This window comes from Phyllobates terribilis, unplaced genomic scaffold (assembly GCF_046119375.1).
Source record: "Phyllobates terribilis strain yellow unplaced genomic scaffold, ASM4611937v1 Scaffold_11__3_contigs__length_659146591, whole genome shotgun sequence".
In the NCBI taxonomy this organism is placed as follows: domain Eukaryota; kingdom Metazoa; phylum Chordata; class Amphibia; order Anura; family Dendrobatidae; genus Phyllobates; species Phyllobates terribilis.
In genome coordinates this window covers 178,582,815-178,599,554 of record NW_027362771.1, presented here as the reverse complement: position 1 = coordinate 178,599,554, position 16,740 = coordinate 178,582,815, and the positions used below count along the sequence as shown (strand labels likewise).

Below are 16,740 nucleotides of genomic sequence, written 5' to 3'. Positions count from 1 at the left end.
ATATAAAGCAACTCCATAGGGCTTCATCCACATAAAACCCACATAACATAATTTTACTAATGCAGGTGAAACTATGACAGTCAGAAGCCAAATCTCAATTCGTAAGTTGCAGGTGCATATTTTTAGCTCCCTTCGTCATAAACTTACTGTTATGTGAAGAGCTGAACTTGTGTGTGATACATTGCAAGGGAAATTGCATTTCTTTATTTTAAATGTGATATATAGTATAAACCAGTAATTTGTCTTCATAGCATCCATATATTGTCAATGCATATTTTAAAATAGAGAGCATAACTCCATAAATTATATGTAGGAAGAGGATACTGCTGATGCCATCTGATATACAGGACTTTTAATTACATTACATGCTTGTGAAGTACAGTAGGCTCAGTAGAAGCATGGTATATCCCCAGGAATCATTTGAAGTTTTGACAGTAGGATACAGATTACTTGTTTGTATGACTGTCCTGAATACACACCATAAATAGATTTCTCATTTTAGACACAGAGTTCTTATACATTGTGAGCCAGAACAAACAAGATAAAAATTCAAGCTGTTAAATATAGAACAGTAAATCACATAGTAGTAGAAAAGTGGTACTTACAGCTAACTGTTAACAGCAATCTACATAGTAATGATTTATTACTTTCAGGTTTAGATTTTGATTATTAAAGTCCTAGCTAAATATAATGGCCTACAACTAGGTCACCTACACCCTACACCTGCATACATTTTTTTCCATCCCCGCAGACTTTTTTGTTTATTTTTGAGTTCTTAGAGGTGCTTCTCATCAGTGACAGTTTATTCCTTGCACTGAGCAAAACACTAGAAACTTAAATTAAACCATTCTCTAGAGAGTTGCATATACAAACTCCCAAAACCCTGTACCAAGTGCTGAACTACAGGAGAAGAAAAGGATTGCACACACTATACTGTTTAAAATATTACAAAAATAAATAAGTGGTGGTTGTTGAGGGTGGGGTATCTCTGCTGTGATCTCTGGTGTCCTCTCACTATCCAGATTCACCATAAGATGGCTGCTGCATTCCCTGCTTCTGCTTTTATACAGGCTATGATTGTCCCTCCTGACTGGCTCTGCTGTAGCATGTGAAGTGAAAGCTGTAAGACATTATGGGGAAGCTCGCTGGGCTGCACCCGAGATCATGTGATCAAACCGTGTGCAGCACGGTGGCTCATTGGTTAGCACTGCAGCGTTGCAGCGCTGGGGTCCTGGCTTCAAATCCTACCAAGGACAACATCTGCAAGGAGTTTGTATGTTCTCCCCGTGTTTGTGTGGGTTTCCTCTGAGTTCTCCAGTTTCCTCCCACACTCCGAAGACATACTGATAGGGAATGTAGATTGTGACCCCCAATGGGAACAGTACCGATAATGTCTGTATATTGTCTGAATTGTAAAGCGATGCGGAATATGTTGGCGCTATATAAATAAAAAAAAGAAGAAGATTATTTTGGCTGATGCAACTTTTTCAGTTTTTAAAATAGCAGTGGCCATTTTAGGCAATACACTTCAAGCAAATGGCAAATTGTTTTTATTCGGCAGGTTTAACAAATTCCTAAAAAATTTACAAAGATTCTATTTGCATCTAATCAATTAACCAATCTCTAGCTATGACCATCTCTCCTGACTGCCACATACACAGTTACACATGGCACTGCCAAGGGCTCCTGTGCTCTGTATGAGAAAGTCACTGCCAGTCACCTCTAACAATGGCTTATCTCTGCATTGAACAAAAGGATTGGCCATTAAAATTAGACAAGATTTATCTTTCTCTCACTTGACATTATCTTTTGGGAGAGAGCTGAGAGGCCTCCATATACATTGGATAGTTGTCGAATCCTTCTGATTTTGGCAGGTTCAGACAACTTTTATCTAATATGTTAGAAGCCAATTACCACTTTTCAGTCTCTCTCTGGTGGCAAACCTCTTCACTCAGCTTACATACACCTTCTTGTGTATACATTTTCTAGCCCCTTATAGGTGGCTAATCATTGTCTTTTTGGCAGATCTTTGCTCACAATAAGCCTGCCTCCTTGCCTCTCCTCTCTCCCTCGCATTGGGAGAAATCCTTGTTCTCTGTATACAAGAACCGTGCTCTCTCGCAGGTTTAGTGATTTCTCTCACTCCGAAAAAAACTACACTGAAAACAGCACAGGCTAAAACTTCCTATCTATGCCTCTCTATCTCTCAATACCCCTATCAATATCACAAACTGTATGTGCTGGAAAAAAGAGGTGAAAATCAGACAAAATATGGCCAAGGCAGTCAATTAGTGGTTGCTAATTGGCTGGAGCAGTCACCAGATGCCCTCTGCCAAAGAAAAATAATGTGTTGTCCAAGTAGTTGACAACCCCTTTAAGCAAGACTGTACAACTTATATAGAGGTATAATCTACATATAGAATTGAGTTACTGAGATTTCTAATCTTTATTGGGGGAAACCCCATTTCTTATTACAGGTTTATTTGACTGGTACATTAGATATACTATATTATGTATATTGATGCTGAGTTACAGAGGTGTCCAACGTTTATTAAGGGAAAAGCCCATTTCTAAAAGGTTTATTTTACTGCTCGTGTTGCTTTAAAGCTCTACATGTTCTATTTGTTAGAAATATTTCCATAGAAACCTGCAAAAAGACACAGTGATTTTTTTATTTTTTATTGCTGATTAATTTTTGAAGTCTGCCAACAGTACTGACTGGATAGCACCATGAACTAACAATTCACAGTACTGGCATTGATGTACTAGAACAGCAAATATCATTCTGTTATTCAGTGTGCGATGACTACGCAAGTGTCCATGTGAACCATATCTCAGATGTGAGAAGACTGAATATGGGTCCTGTGCTGTATGTAATTGTAATACATTTTATAACAGCACAGAATGCAGATTCCTTATATGACAAATTGGCTGCAAGCAAAGCGAGTTATTAAAATAATATTTTAGTTCTAGTCTAGTATTTGGAAATTTCATATAAAATATTTGGAATATGTCTAAAAGCGCTAAAGGCAATGAAAACACAAGGTATGATGTTAATAAAGTATATGTCAATTTAGGAAATACTTATATTACCCTTAAAATAGCAATTCTGGAACATCTTTGCTTAGAATTCTGCATTGTGCGGTATCTGGCACTTGTCCTAGAAATGTACAAATAAATTGTCATTTTCAGTGTTACCAACTCCTTTATCAATAGGGTATGTTCTTTTATAGTCTGACTCTGTCCAATCAAGGCTATCTGTGTAAGGACACGACCCATTGACAAAGGGAATGGTAGCACCCAACTAGTAATTTATTCAAACATTTCCAAGTCAAAAACAGATAATCGATACAGGGCTAAGAAAAGATTCTCCACAGTTGTTATTTCATGGGAAATACAAATATTTGCTGAAGACTAGTGTTGAGCCACCCTCATAGTGTTCGGGTTCGGTTCGGTTCGTCGAACACCGGGATGTTCGAGGAACTGTTCGTCGAACACCTTAGAACACCGTCGAACACCGTTAAAACCAATGGCAGGCAAACAAAAACACATAGAAAACACCTTCAAAGGTGTCCAAAAGCTGACAAACTGCTCAGAAGACACTCTCTTTAAAAAAGCCGGCATACACCGGTACCCGACAATTTAGACAAGAAGGAATAGAGCATCACACATAGATTAGATAGATAGAAACATGTCAGTCACACATATAAGAAGCACAGTGACAGTGTTGGTTACTGCACTTGTCATTTAGTGTAAAGGATTTATTAAAAAAAATATTAGTGTTTTCATGCACCGTCTCTTTAAAAAAGCCGGCCGGCAATTCAGCAGCGGTACCCGACAATTTAGAACAGAAAGAATAGAGCTTCACACATAGATTAGATAGATAGAAACATGTCAGTCACATATATAATAAGTACAGTGACAGTGTTGCTTACTGTACTTGTCATTTAGTGTAAAGGATTTATTTAAAAAAATAATAGTGTTTTCATGCACTGTCTCTTTAAAAAAGCCAGCCGGAAATTCAGCATCTGTACTCGACAATTTAGAACAGAAAGAATAGAGAATCACACATAGATTAGATAGATAGAAACATGTCAGTCAGATATATAATAAGTACAGTGATAGTGTTGGTTACTGTACTTGTCATTTAGTGTTAAAATAAAGGATTTATTAAAAAAAAAAATTAGCGTGGGGTTCCCCGTAATTTTAGTCTCTAGCGGTGGTTAAGCAGACGGCTGGGGCAGATGTTTGAAGCCTGGGAAGGGGGTAATACCCACGGAGCTTCCCAGGCTACTAATATCAGCCCCCAGCTGAATACCTAGCCTTTACTAGCTATTAAAATGGGGGACCCACCAAAAAAATGACGTGGGGTCCCCCCTAATTTAATAGCTAGCAAAGGCTAGGCAGACAGCTGGGGGCTGATATTAATAGCCCAGGAAGGGTGCCATGAATATTGGCCCCCTCCCAGGCTAGAAACACCAGCCATCAGCCGCCCCAGAAATGGCGCATCCATAGGATGCGCCAATTCTGGCACTTAGCCTCGCTCTTCCCACTGCCCTGTAGCGGTGGCAGTGGGGTAATAGGGTTGGGGTTGATGTCAGCTTATAATGCCAGCTGACATCAAGCCCAGGTTAGTAATGGAGAGGCGTCTATAAGACACCCCCATTACTAACCCCATAGTGAAAGTTAAAAGAAAACACAACACCCAGAATAAAGTCCTTTAATTGAAATAAACACACAATTCTTTATTGTTCTAAATTAAACCATACTTACCATCACGCCCATTCCAGTTGAAGCCAACGATCTCCTGCAATAAAAGAAAAATAATAAAGCAACCTCATCCTTACCTTTCGATGGTTCCCAGGACAGCTCCAGCTCTGCTACATCGAGATGACAGGCTGGACCGCAGCAGAACGCTGCCATCCAGCCTGTCAACCCACAGACACTGAGAAGAGCAGGCTTGCTTTGCTCCTCAGTGTCTCGCTGTGACGGCATCCAGATGAGCCGAGGTCATGTCCAATGAACTCGGCTCACCTCATGCACGTCACTGACAGCGTGGGAAAATTCTCCTGCACTCAGCGCTTCAGCGTGAGAATTTTCCCACGCTGTCAGTGACGTGCATGAGGTGAGTTCATGTCCAATAATCTCAGCTCACCTCATGCACGTCACTGACAGCGTGGGAAAATTCTCCTGCACTCAGCGCTTCAGCGTGAGAATTTTCCCACGCTGTCAGTGACGTGCATGAGGTGAGTTCATGTCCAATGATCTCAGCTCACCTCATGCACGTCACTTCCAGCGTGGGAGAATTCTCACGCTGAAGCGCTGAGTGCAGGAGAATTCTCCCACGCTGTCAGTGACGTGCATGAGGTGAGCTCATGTCCAATGAACTCAGCTCACCTCATGCACGTCACTGACAGCGTGGGAGAATTCTCCTGCACTCAGCGCTTCAGCGTGAGAATTTTCCCACGCTGTCAGTGACGTGCATGAGGTGAGTTCATGTCCAATGATCTCAGCTCACCTCATGCACGTCACTTACAGCGTGGGAGAATTCTCACGCTGAAGCGCTGAGTGCAGGAGAATTTTCCCACGCTGTCAGTGACGTGCATGAGGTGAGCTGAGTTCATTGGACATGAGCTCACCTCATGCACGTCACTGACAGCGTGGGAGAATTCTCCTGCACTCAGCGCTTCAGCGTGAGAATTTTCCCACGCTGTCAGTGACGTGCATGAGGTGAGCCGAGTTCATTGGACATGACCTCGGCTCATCTGGATGCCGTCACAGCGAGACACTGAGGAGCGCAAGCATGCCAGCGCTTCTCAGTGCCTGCGGGATGACAGGCTGGATGGCTCTTTTATTTCAGGAGATCGTTGGCTTCAGCTGGAATGGGCGTGACGGTAAGTATGGTTTAATTTAGAACAATAAAGAATTGTGTGTTTATTTCAATTAAAGGACTTTATTCTGGGTGTTGTGTTTTTTTTAAATACTTTACTAGAAATTCATGGCGGTCATGTCTAATACTGGCGTGACCCCATGAATTTTGGGCTTAGGGCCAGCTGATAATACCAAGCTGGCCCTAACCCCTTTATTACCCAGTGAGCCACCGCACCAGGGCCCTGGATGAGTTGGGTACAGCGCCAGAAGATGGCGCTTCTATGAACGCGCCATTTTCCGGGGTGGCTGCGGACTGCAATTTGCAGCGGGGGGGGGGGCCCAGAAAGCTTGGGCCTCCCTGCGCTGCAGATTCCAGCCCCCAGCTGCCTAGTTGTACCTGGCTGGACACAAATATAGTGCGAAGCCCCACGTCAATTTTTTTTAATTATTTAAGGAAATTCATGAAATAATTAAGAAAAAAAGGCCTTCCCTATATTGTTGTGTCCGGCCAGGTACAAATAGGCAGCTGGTGGTTGGGGGCAGCCCGTTCCTGCCTGCTGTACCTGGCTGGACACAAATATAGTGCGAAGCCCCACTTCAATTTTTTTTAATTATTTAAGGAAATTCATGAAATAATTAAGAAAAAAAGGCCTTCCCTATATTGTTGTGTCCGGCCAGGTACAAATAGGCAGCTGGTGGTTGGGGGCAGCCCGTTCCTGCCTGCTGTACCTGGCTGGACACAAATATAGTGCGAAGCCCCACTTCAATTTTTTTTAAATTACTTCAGGAAATTCATGAAATAATTAAAACAAAATTGACGTGGGGCTTCGCACTATACTTGTGTCCAGTCAGGTGCAGCAGCCAGGAACGGGCTGCCCCCAACCACCGGCTGCCTATTTGTACCTGGCCGGACACAACAATATAGGGAAGACCTTTTTTTTTTAATTATTTCATGAAATAATTAAAAAAAAATTGAGGTGGGGCTTCGCACTATATTTGGGTCCAGCCAGGTACAGCAGGCAGGACCGGGCTGCCCCCAACCAACAGCTGCCTATTTGTACCTGGCCGGACACAACAATGTAGGGAAGCCCTTTTTTTCTTAATTATTTCATGAAATAATTTAAAGAAAATTGACGTGGGGCTTCGCCCTGTTTTTGTGTCCAGCCAGGTACAACTAGGCAGCTGGGGGCTGGAATCCGCAGCGCAGGGAGAACCAAGCTTTCTGGGCCACCCCCGCTGCAAATTGCAGTCCGCAGCCACCCCGGAAAATGGCGCGTTCATAGAAGCGCCATCTTCTGGCGCTGTACCCAACTCATCCAGGGCCCTGGTGCGGTGGCTCACTGGGTAATAAAGGGGTTAGGGCCAGCTTGGCATTATCAGCTGGCCCTAAGCCCGAAATTCATGGGGTCACGCCAATATTAGACATGACCACCATGAATTTCTAGTAAAGTATTTAAAAAAAACACAACACCCAGAATAAAGTCATTTAATTGAAATAAACACACAATTCTTTATTGTTCTAAATTAAACCATACTTACCGTCACGCCCATTCCAGCTGAAGCCAACGATCTCCTGAAATAAAAGAAAAATAATAAACCAACATCATCCTTACCTTTCCATGGTTCCCATGACAGCTTCAGCTCTGCTACATCGAGATGACAGGCTGTACCGCAGCAGAACGCTGCCATCCAGCCTGTCATTCCGAAGACACTGAGAAGCGCAGGCTTGCTTGCGCTCCACAGTGTCTCTCTGTGAGGGCATCCAGATGAGCCGAGTTAATGTCCAATGAACTCGGCTCACCTCATGCACGTCACTGACAGCGTGGGAAAATTCTCCTGCACTCAGCGCTTCAGCGTGGGAGAATTCTCACGCTGAAGCGCTGAGTGCAGGAGAATTTTCCCACGCTGTCAGTGACGTGCATGAGGTGAACTGAGTTCATTGGACATGAGCTCACCTCATGCACGTCACTGACAGCGTGGGAGAATTCTCCTGCACTCAGCGCTTCAGCGTGAGAATTTTCCCACGCTGTCAGTGACGTGCATGAGGTGTGCCGAGTTCATTGGACATGAACTCGGCTCATCTGGATGCCGTCACAGAGAGACGCTGAGGAGCGCAAGCAAGCCTGCGCTTCTCAGTGTCTGCGGGATGACAGGCTGGATGGCAGCTTTCTGCTGTGGTCCAGCCTGTCATCTCGATGTAGCAGAGCTGAAGTTGTCGTGGGAACCATGGAAAGGTAAGGATTATGTTGCTTTATTATTTTTCTTTTATTGCAGGGGATCGTTGGCTTCAGCTGGAATGGGCATGATTGTAAGTATGGTTTAATTTAGAACAATAAAGAATTGTGTCTTTATTTCAATTAAAGGACTTTATTCTGGGTGTTTGTGGTTTTTTTTAACTTTGACTACGGGGTTAGTAATGGGGGTGTCTTATAGACGCCTCTCCATTACTAACCTGGGCTTGATGTCAGCTGGCATTATAAGCTGACATCAACCCCAGCCCTATTACCCCACTGCCACCGCTACAGGGCAGTGGGAAGAGCGAGGCTAAGTGCCAGAATTGGCGCATCCTATGGATGCGCCATTTCTGGGGCGGCTGACAGCTGGTGTTTCTAGCCTGGGAGGGGGCCAATATTCATGGCACCCTTCCTGGGCTATTAATATCAGCCCCCAGCTGTCTGCCTAGCCTTTGCTAGCTAATAAAATAGGGGGGACCCCACGTCATTTTTTTGGTGGGTCCCCCATTTTAATAGCTAGTAAAGGCTAGGTATTCAGCTGGGGGCTGATATTAGTAGCCTGGGAAGCTCCGTGGGTATTACCCCCTTCCCAGGCTTCAAACATCTGCCCCAGCCGTCTGCTTCACCTCCGCTAGAACCTAAAATTAAGGGGAACCCCACGCCAATTTTTTTTTAAATAAATCCTTCATTTTAACACTAAATGACAAGTACAGTAATCAACACTATCACTGTACTTATTATATATGTGACTGACATGTTTCTATCTATCTAATCTATGTGTGATGCTCTATTCCTTCCATTCTAAATTGTCGGGTACCGCTGCTGAATTGCCGGCCGGCTTTTTTAAAGAGACAGTGCATGAAAACACTATTATTTTTTTAAATAAATCCTTTACACTAAATGACAAGTACAGTAAGCAACACTGTCACTGTACTTCATATATATGTGACTGACATGTTTCTATCTATCTATCTAATCTATGTGTGAAGCTCTATTCTTTCGGTTCTAAATTGTCGGGTACCGGTGTACGCCGCTGCTGAATTGCCGGCTTTTCATGTTTCACTGTGATCACAGTTCCCATCGATTTGGGCAATCACTCTAATGCCACAACCACCATGGCTGTGGCATTACAGTGAGTGGCAGACAATCCCTGCATGATTGGTGCTCTAAATAGCGCCAGACATGCAGGACACGCTTTTGGTGCACGAACAGTTATCGAACATAACCTCGAACAGCCGAATTTTTTGCAAATCGTTCGGGTTCGTCGAACAACTCGAACACCGCCCAAAACAGCTCGAATTTGAGACTGGCGAACAGTTCTAGTCGAACACCGCTCATCTCTACTGAAGACAAGTCAGGAGACCTGAGAGGTCCTCTGAAACCTTGGTAATAAAATACATTTTAATTGTAGGTGATATTTTTAGAATTTTTTTTGTTTGGTGTATGCAAAAAATTTGATGAAATCAGCAAGAATTATGTCATAGACCCCTGTTTGACTTATCACCTTCGGTGAACTGAATGAGAATTTTGATCAAAATATTTCTGGCATCGGGTATTGTTTTTATTTTTATTTTCTTTTGTACAAATTTTATGTTTTTCTGATGGGTCAAATCCATAGACTGAGACCTGTAAGTCAGACAATTTAGAAACTTTATATGAAGCATCTCAACATTAATGAATGCCCTGCTGATAGTCATTCTTTAAACATTTCAAATGGAACACTAAATTCAGTAAAAAAAAAAAAATTTTTTGGACTGGCTTAGACCCACAGTTACTATGTAATTTATTGGCCAGAACAAATTTTATGCTGAAAGCTGCCTTTTGTAGGCAATTGGCAAACTAAAAAAAAGTTCAGGGAAGGGAATGGGGGGCATGTTTGTCATGTGCTAGGCAAAATCTCCAAATTTAAAACTAGAAAATGGTGAAGCTCTTGCAGTACATATTTTTTATTTTCTCAATTTTTAATAAATTTGATGCAAATCACACCATTTTTTTTAGACTGTCAAGAGAAACGTTATTCTTAAAACACTCTGGCTTTTTTTTTAATTTCATGCCTGGAGTGGAATCACTAATGTATGCTCCCTGCCTGTAGTAGAATACTTACCAGCCACCATCTCCTGCTGTTTTAGGTGCTGCTCCGGTCCTTTTTTGCTAGTTGTGACATGCTGGATCGCTCCAATGTTTCCTGTGCGAACTGGAAGTCACTAGGGATAAGCGGACACATGGATGTCCGGGCTCGGCGGTTTTAAAGTCCTGTTCTGGACACAAACTTGAACCCGGACCCCGAACCCCATATAAGTCAATTGGGACCCGAACTACAGTGCTGTAAAATGGTCGGTGTAAGGGCTAGGGGCTGTAAAAGGATGCAAAATGTGGGTAAGAGCAGGGCAATTGTCCTGTAAACAAACGTGAATAGGGAAATGACTTAAAAGGGTTCTTTCACCATATGGTAAAATAGGTAAAATGTTAAAATAGGAAGTAAATTAATAAAAAAATGTTAACAGTGCCCCCACAGAGACTGAAGCTTGCTACCACCAGTCCAGTTAAAAATTTCACTGACACAGCATGGGGCAGAATACCCCACAGAAGCTGACAAAAAGTTTCACCCACAGGCCATGGGACAGAGTACCCCAACAAAAGAAGCATACAAATTTTACCCACAGAGCATGGGGCACAGTAGCCCCCCACAAAAACTGATAAAAATTTCACCCACAGAGCATGTTTTCATATTCCACCACTGCTCCAAAGTTTCAGCTCAAGCAGTGTACATTACTGCAGCCACTGATGAAAAGCTGTTAGTATGATTTTTGTTCGTGCTAGCGGTCCGCCACGAGGCTTGCTACCGACAATCCAGTTCAAAATTTCACTCACTGTGCATGGGGCAGAGTACCCCCACAGAATCCTATAAAAAATGTCACCAACAGGGCATGTTTTCACAGTTCACCCACAGAGCCAACTTCAGTAGCATACAGTAGAGCAGCCGCAGATAAAAATCTTGTAGTTTGTTTCTCGGTTAACGTGGCGGTCTGCTGCGACTCTTGCTACCGGCAGTCCCAGCCACTTTGCCTTGGGACACCTTCAGATTGCTGTTGCCTAAGGGTCCGAAGTGTTTTATTGGAAAGAATGGACTAAATTGCTCCAAATCAATTTGCAGGAGTAGGACTAATCAACAATTACCAGAAATGTTTAGATGCAGTTATAGTTGCACAGGGGGGTCTCACTGGATACTGAAAACAAAGGTTCACATATTTTTGCCATTTACTGGAGTGAGACATTGGATCATTTTCCTCTTTTAAAAAATGACAAAGTCTAATATTTTAGGCTCATTCATTATATTTGGTTCCTTGCATCTACCGTTAGGATTTATGGCAAAATCTAATGTAGTTTTATTTCAAATTCACTCAAAAATAAAGAAAATTCTTAAGAGTTCACAAACTTTCAATCACCACTGTATATATTATAACAGAATGAAACATAAAACGTTGATAACATTTGAGAGGTTGTCAAAATAATAATGGAAAGAAAAATGTTTCTTTCAATTGTTTTTTGTTACTATGGACTTGAACTTCACATTTTGTTTTGTTCCAGAACAAGACTATTTAAGTCCCTGTATAATTAATTTTGCATATGAGTAGGTTAACAAGTGTACAGTAATGTAGAAAGGCAAACTACCGGTTATCATTCTCTGCTTCAGTACACAGATCCAGTTTTTTTTAAGAAGATGCACACAGCCAATGTCATTGAGTACACATTGACTGGCGTAATCAGGTTTTATCTACAAAATCTGACGCAACTTGGATAGGTTTGGTCCTTCATGTTAGGTTTGATTGGTTTAGAACTTACACTCCCTCTTGTCTTTAAATATTACACAGCTGTATGACACTGGAAAACTCTTCATCATTGTAACTGGCCAAAACAAAGATTTTCAAAATCGGTTCCATAGAAAGTATGCAAAGTGGACTTTGAGGTATAATTCTAATTTTTATCACCTTTCACTGATTGTTAGTTTAGTTATTTGTTATATTTTTAACTAAGTCTCACAGAACAATATTGAAATATATTTTATACTGATTTATTTCACAATTTGTATTTACTTGAAAAGCAGACTACAGATAATTAATTTTTTTGGAGAATTCTCAATACTCAATATTTAATTCTGCTTTTTCAAATGCAATGTATGACTTTCTTTTAAAATTGCTACTTACAGGAAATTAGATTTCTGAATATATTTCTCAGAACTTTGTATAAGTTGGTTAGTTTTATATATAAATATCTTTATATTTATCTAGGATTTTCTTCTCACTATGAATTTGGACTCAAATATGTTATAATTTTTCAATCATTACCATCATAGATTAATATATATTTATATATATATATATATATATGTATATATATATATATACTATATATTTATATATATATAATTCTCAGGGATTAGTTTAGTAAATTAAAATAAAAAAGCACCTTGCTCCGTTTCCATATACAATCAGATTTATATACGGTATGTGGTATAATGACATGATCTATTGTATTTTTCTTAATTATCAAAAATAATTTCTAAATGTTTGTGTACTTTTAAGAGGGTATAAATGAGTCTAAAAATTATCAAGTCAGTTTTCGATATTTAAATAGATACAATATTTTATCAGCATTCCGATTTTTTCAATGAAAAAAAACTGTGATTTGTTTACCCTAGGGACACAATTTTTCAATTCTCCAATAGTCTTTTTGAAAGTTTTGTATTGAGGAGCTGAAATGTTTTATTCTATGGGTGAATAAAACACATTTATTTCCGCTAGAAGAATTGAAGTTCTTTTTTTTTTTTACTTTACCTGCATAGATATATTTTGTCAGACCCATATAATAATTTCTTAGGTAACAGTAATTAGCGATTAAGAAATGTCACAGTGTATTTAATATGTAACAATCCAGCAATTCGGCCATTGATCTACAAGGTCCACCTCAAGTAGACTCATTATATAACCAGTTATTGTGACACAAAGAAGGGAATTGACTCGGCAATATCATATAATTAAAATGGGAAACTCCTGTGTGAACTCGATCTGACATCCAAAGCCCCAAGTGTATGGTGGTGCTCAGCTAACCAGTCCCACATGGGGAAAAGGCATTATAGTGTCTCCATTAAAGTCCAGTGAAGAAGAAAGTGGCACTCACCAATGTCTATAAAAAGTTTTTATTTCAAATCTTCCTTAAGAAATGGCCGTCGTCTGCTCTGCTGCACCTTCCGCCCTCCCCCTCTTCCCACTCCCTCTGCCACAGAGATGGTTTTATGGAAGATTTGAAACAAACAAAAATTTTTTATGGACATTGAACTTTCTTCTTCACTGGACACTATATAACCAGTTATCCAAAATGGATTTATACTACATCTAGCCGTATATATGCTATTAAAGAGGTTTTTTTTTTATCTATGGACACATTAGATGTATACACCACAACTTTCTACATGTACGCAAAACGTACCCCAAATATAGTTTGAACCTACCCTTAAAAGCATTGCCTGGCACAGGCAGTATAAGTCCCAGTGCATGAAGTATATTACCCTCTTGCTCTCCAATAGTAAATCATAGTAAACACCCTTTTGTTTCTGCACTATGCCAGCAATAATAGAATGCAGTAATTTTCATCAGACCTTTACATGTAATATGTAATAGACAGTAGAAAGCTGCTTTTCTGGTGATGGTCAGCCAATTTTGTTTATATAAAATAATGGCAGATAGATAGATAGATAGATAGATAGATAGATAATTAAATAAAATAGAGTCAGCACTCCATTTCAAAAAGTGAAAAAACTACTTTTTAATAGCCCACTTTTTTTCGCCTCACACCTAGAGCCAAAACATTGCTAATATGAGCCATTAAAAAAAAATTTTTGCACTTTTTGAAATGGTGTGCTGCCTCCATTTTCTTTGATTATACACAGAGCTTGGTGCTTGCTTGGGAGTCTTTGCATCCAAAACCATATGGTTGGTGCTGTTTCTATTTTTTTCTTTAGATAGATAGATAGATAGATAGATAGATAGATAGATAGATAGATAAAGACCGTGTTGTGAGGTCGAAACGTTGCACCACTAGGTGCTGGATTAAAGTCCACAATTTTTCCTTGAACTGGAGTGCTGCCTGATTTTTTTCCATTTATATATTTTGCGTTGGACAACCGCATTACTCAGGAAGTATTGCACCCAAAATCTGCTCAAGTTTGTGCTGCTATCTGTTTTTCTATTTAGATAGCTAGATATGAGATAGATAGATATATAGATAGATATAGAATAGAATAGAATATAATATACATCACCTGCTGGTAAAATGGGGGGAGTGCAAGGTCAAACAGGAGGCAGTTACCACCTCCTATAGTAATATGTAAAAAGAACTGACCAGCACATCCTAAATGTGAACAGGTACAAGCTGCAGAAACTGCATAAGATATATAAAAAGAAAACGCAGCAGCACTCCATTATGGCCAAGATACATAAAGACAATAAAACCATTTGATTTAAACTGTGTTATTACACAATGAGCTTTACTTACAAAAAATGGAGGTTCTTAGCGCATAAATTGGCCAATTCATGTGTGCCCATTAACCGTTGCAAGGTGATCTCCCATCTGAGGGGTACTACTCTGCCTACATGCCTCTCTTGGGCTTCAAGCCTATAACTCTGGACAGAACATGTCACTTCTGGGCTGAAACACCTACAATTTAAATGGGCTGGTAGAATAGAATATACATCACCTGCTGGTTTGACCTTGCACTCCCCCCATTTAACCAGCAGGTGATGTATATTCTATTCTACCAGCAGTTTTATTGTCTTTAGATAGATAGATAGATAGATAGATAGATAGATAGATAGATAGATAGATAGATAGATAGATAGATAGATAGATAGATAGATAGATAGATAGATAGATAGATGTTTCAATTCTGGTGAAAAGTCAAAAAAGACCTGGAAAATCTTTCAGGTTCAATATGAGTACGCACGTTCAATTAGTAATCAATGCTTATCTGAGGGGTTTCTAATGGCTTCTTTATGTTTTATTTGCAGTACAAAGTGTTCTGAAAACTGACACATTGCGTGCGAACCCTTAATAAGAACGATAGTGTTTGCTTTGAAGAAAGGTGCGCATCAATTCATTAACTGCTGACTGCTTAAAATGGACCGCATGGAACTGCAAAGAGTCAACACTGATCCTGATGATGACAGCAACAGTGGAGAGAGCATTGGAGATGGATATTGTAAAGATATGGATGCTGAGAAAGTTACTATAAGCAGGTAAGTTGTGGGAAGCGTTACGCCTAAACAATTCACACATGTCTTAACAGTGTTATGAGGATAAAAGTCCAATATTCATTAACTGTCACAAGTGAGAATATGGTTAAAGCTAATCATTCATGTATATGGTGTCCAGTTGTCACATTAAACTTTTTAATGTCATGTGTCAATAATGTGCAATTTGAAGTAGTACAGATATAAAGCCACTGTATAATTGACCCTGTGCTTTTTGCTAACTAAAGCTTGTTTGCCTCAGTATATTTTCAGTATTTCTCCATCTCATTAGTGGTCTTTTCATTTCCCATGTACTCAAGATCATTGGGGTTGTTCTCATGTATGAACATATAAAGGTATTAGGCATTGGGCACAATAAACAATTGTTGCTATAGCTAAAGCGAACGTATTTTCACTTGCAAAAACTAGATTACATAGAAGATATAGAGGTTTGATGTTGTATCAACATTATACTGTAAAAGATTTAGATAAGATTCAACATGTTCTGAGTGACATGATATAACAAGTAGAAAGTGATAACTGGATGGATTGGGGCTTAGGAAACAAATCATGTGTACTATCAAGTTTCAGAAATTTGCCAGAAGCAATGCTGTTTTAAGAATATAGTGGTGTAGTATGCTCCAATATCTTACTCAGCCGCACAGAAATAATTTATTAGTCCTATGAAACTGAAGAATACTCAATTTTTATAGCTTTACTTTTCAATGTCCGTGGAATAGTCACTTAATGAAAAGATATTCACACATAGAAATTTGTAATTATTTGGCTTAAAAATAAGGATCATTATTGTCATGCGTTTAAGAATGTTTAATAGTCTGTGTAGAATTCGTAAGCAAGTCTAGATGGTTATATTTCACCATTTTTAAAACAGCCAATATGTAAATGAAGAAGATGCCGAAAGTCAAAAGTTTCTAACTAACGGAATGGGTGGAAATAAGAAATTAGATGACTACACAGAAGAGCATGTGAGTATTGTTTTTTTTGGTCTTCAAAAAAAAAAACACATATCTGAATCCTTCTATTTTGCATTATTTTTACGTATTAAACCTTTTATTCTACTGCCGTTTGCCTGGTCTCAAATAATCTAGCACTTTCTAACTATCTGCATATATCATTTAACCAACACAAGTCTAGAACTAAACTGTCAGTCTCATATTGCCCTTGTGAAACATCGTCCTTAACCCCACGACCTTATCATCTATGTTGCTTTGACACAGCAAGTCAATGGAAGGCTGTGTCAATAAATTTGAATTCTGTATAATGATTAACTTATGCCTGCACATCGGCTCTACACACATCATAGGAAAAAAATTATCGGATTATTGAGA

The 16,740-nt window shown here is 39.8% G+C and overlaps 1 protein-coding gene across 3 annotated transcripts in view; it reads left to right on the top strand.

The window, feature by feature from the left end:
- The window catches only part of SLC38A4 (solute carrier family 38 member 4), a 254,523-nt gene that overhangs the window by 183,163 nt on the left and 54,620 nt on the right, over positions 1–16,740 (top strand). For 2 of the 3 annotated variants that reach the window (XM_073651849.1, XM_073651850.1), the window contains 2 exons: positions 15,170–15,397; positions 16,284–16,377. In XM_073651849.1, coding sequence (XP_073507950.1) covers positions 15,279–15,397; positions 16,284–16,377 — 213 coding nt within the window. In that variant the 5' untranslated portion in view covers positions 15,170–15,278. Of the gene's footprint in view, positions 1–11,977; positions 12,073–15,169; positions 15,398–16,283; positions 16,378–16,740 lie in introns of all 3 variants that reach the window. The other variant, XM_073651848.1, reaches the window with a different exon arrangement.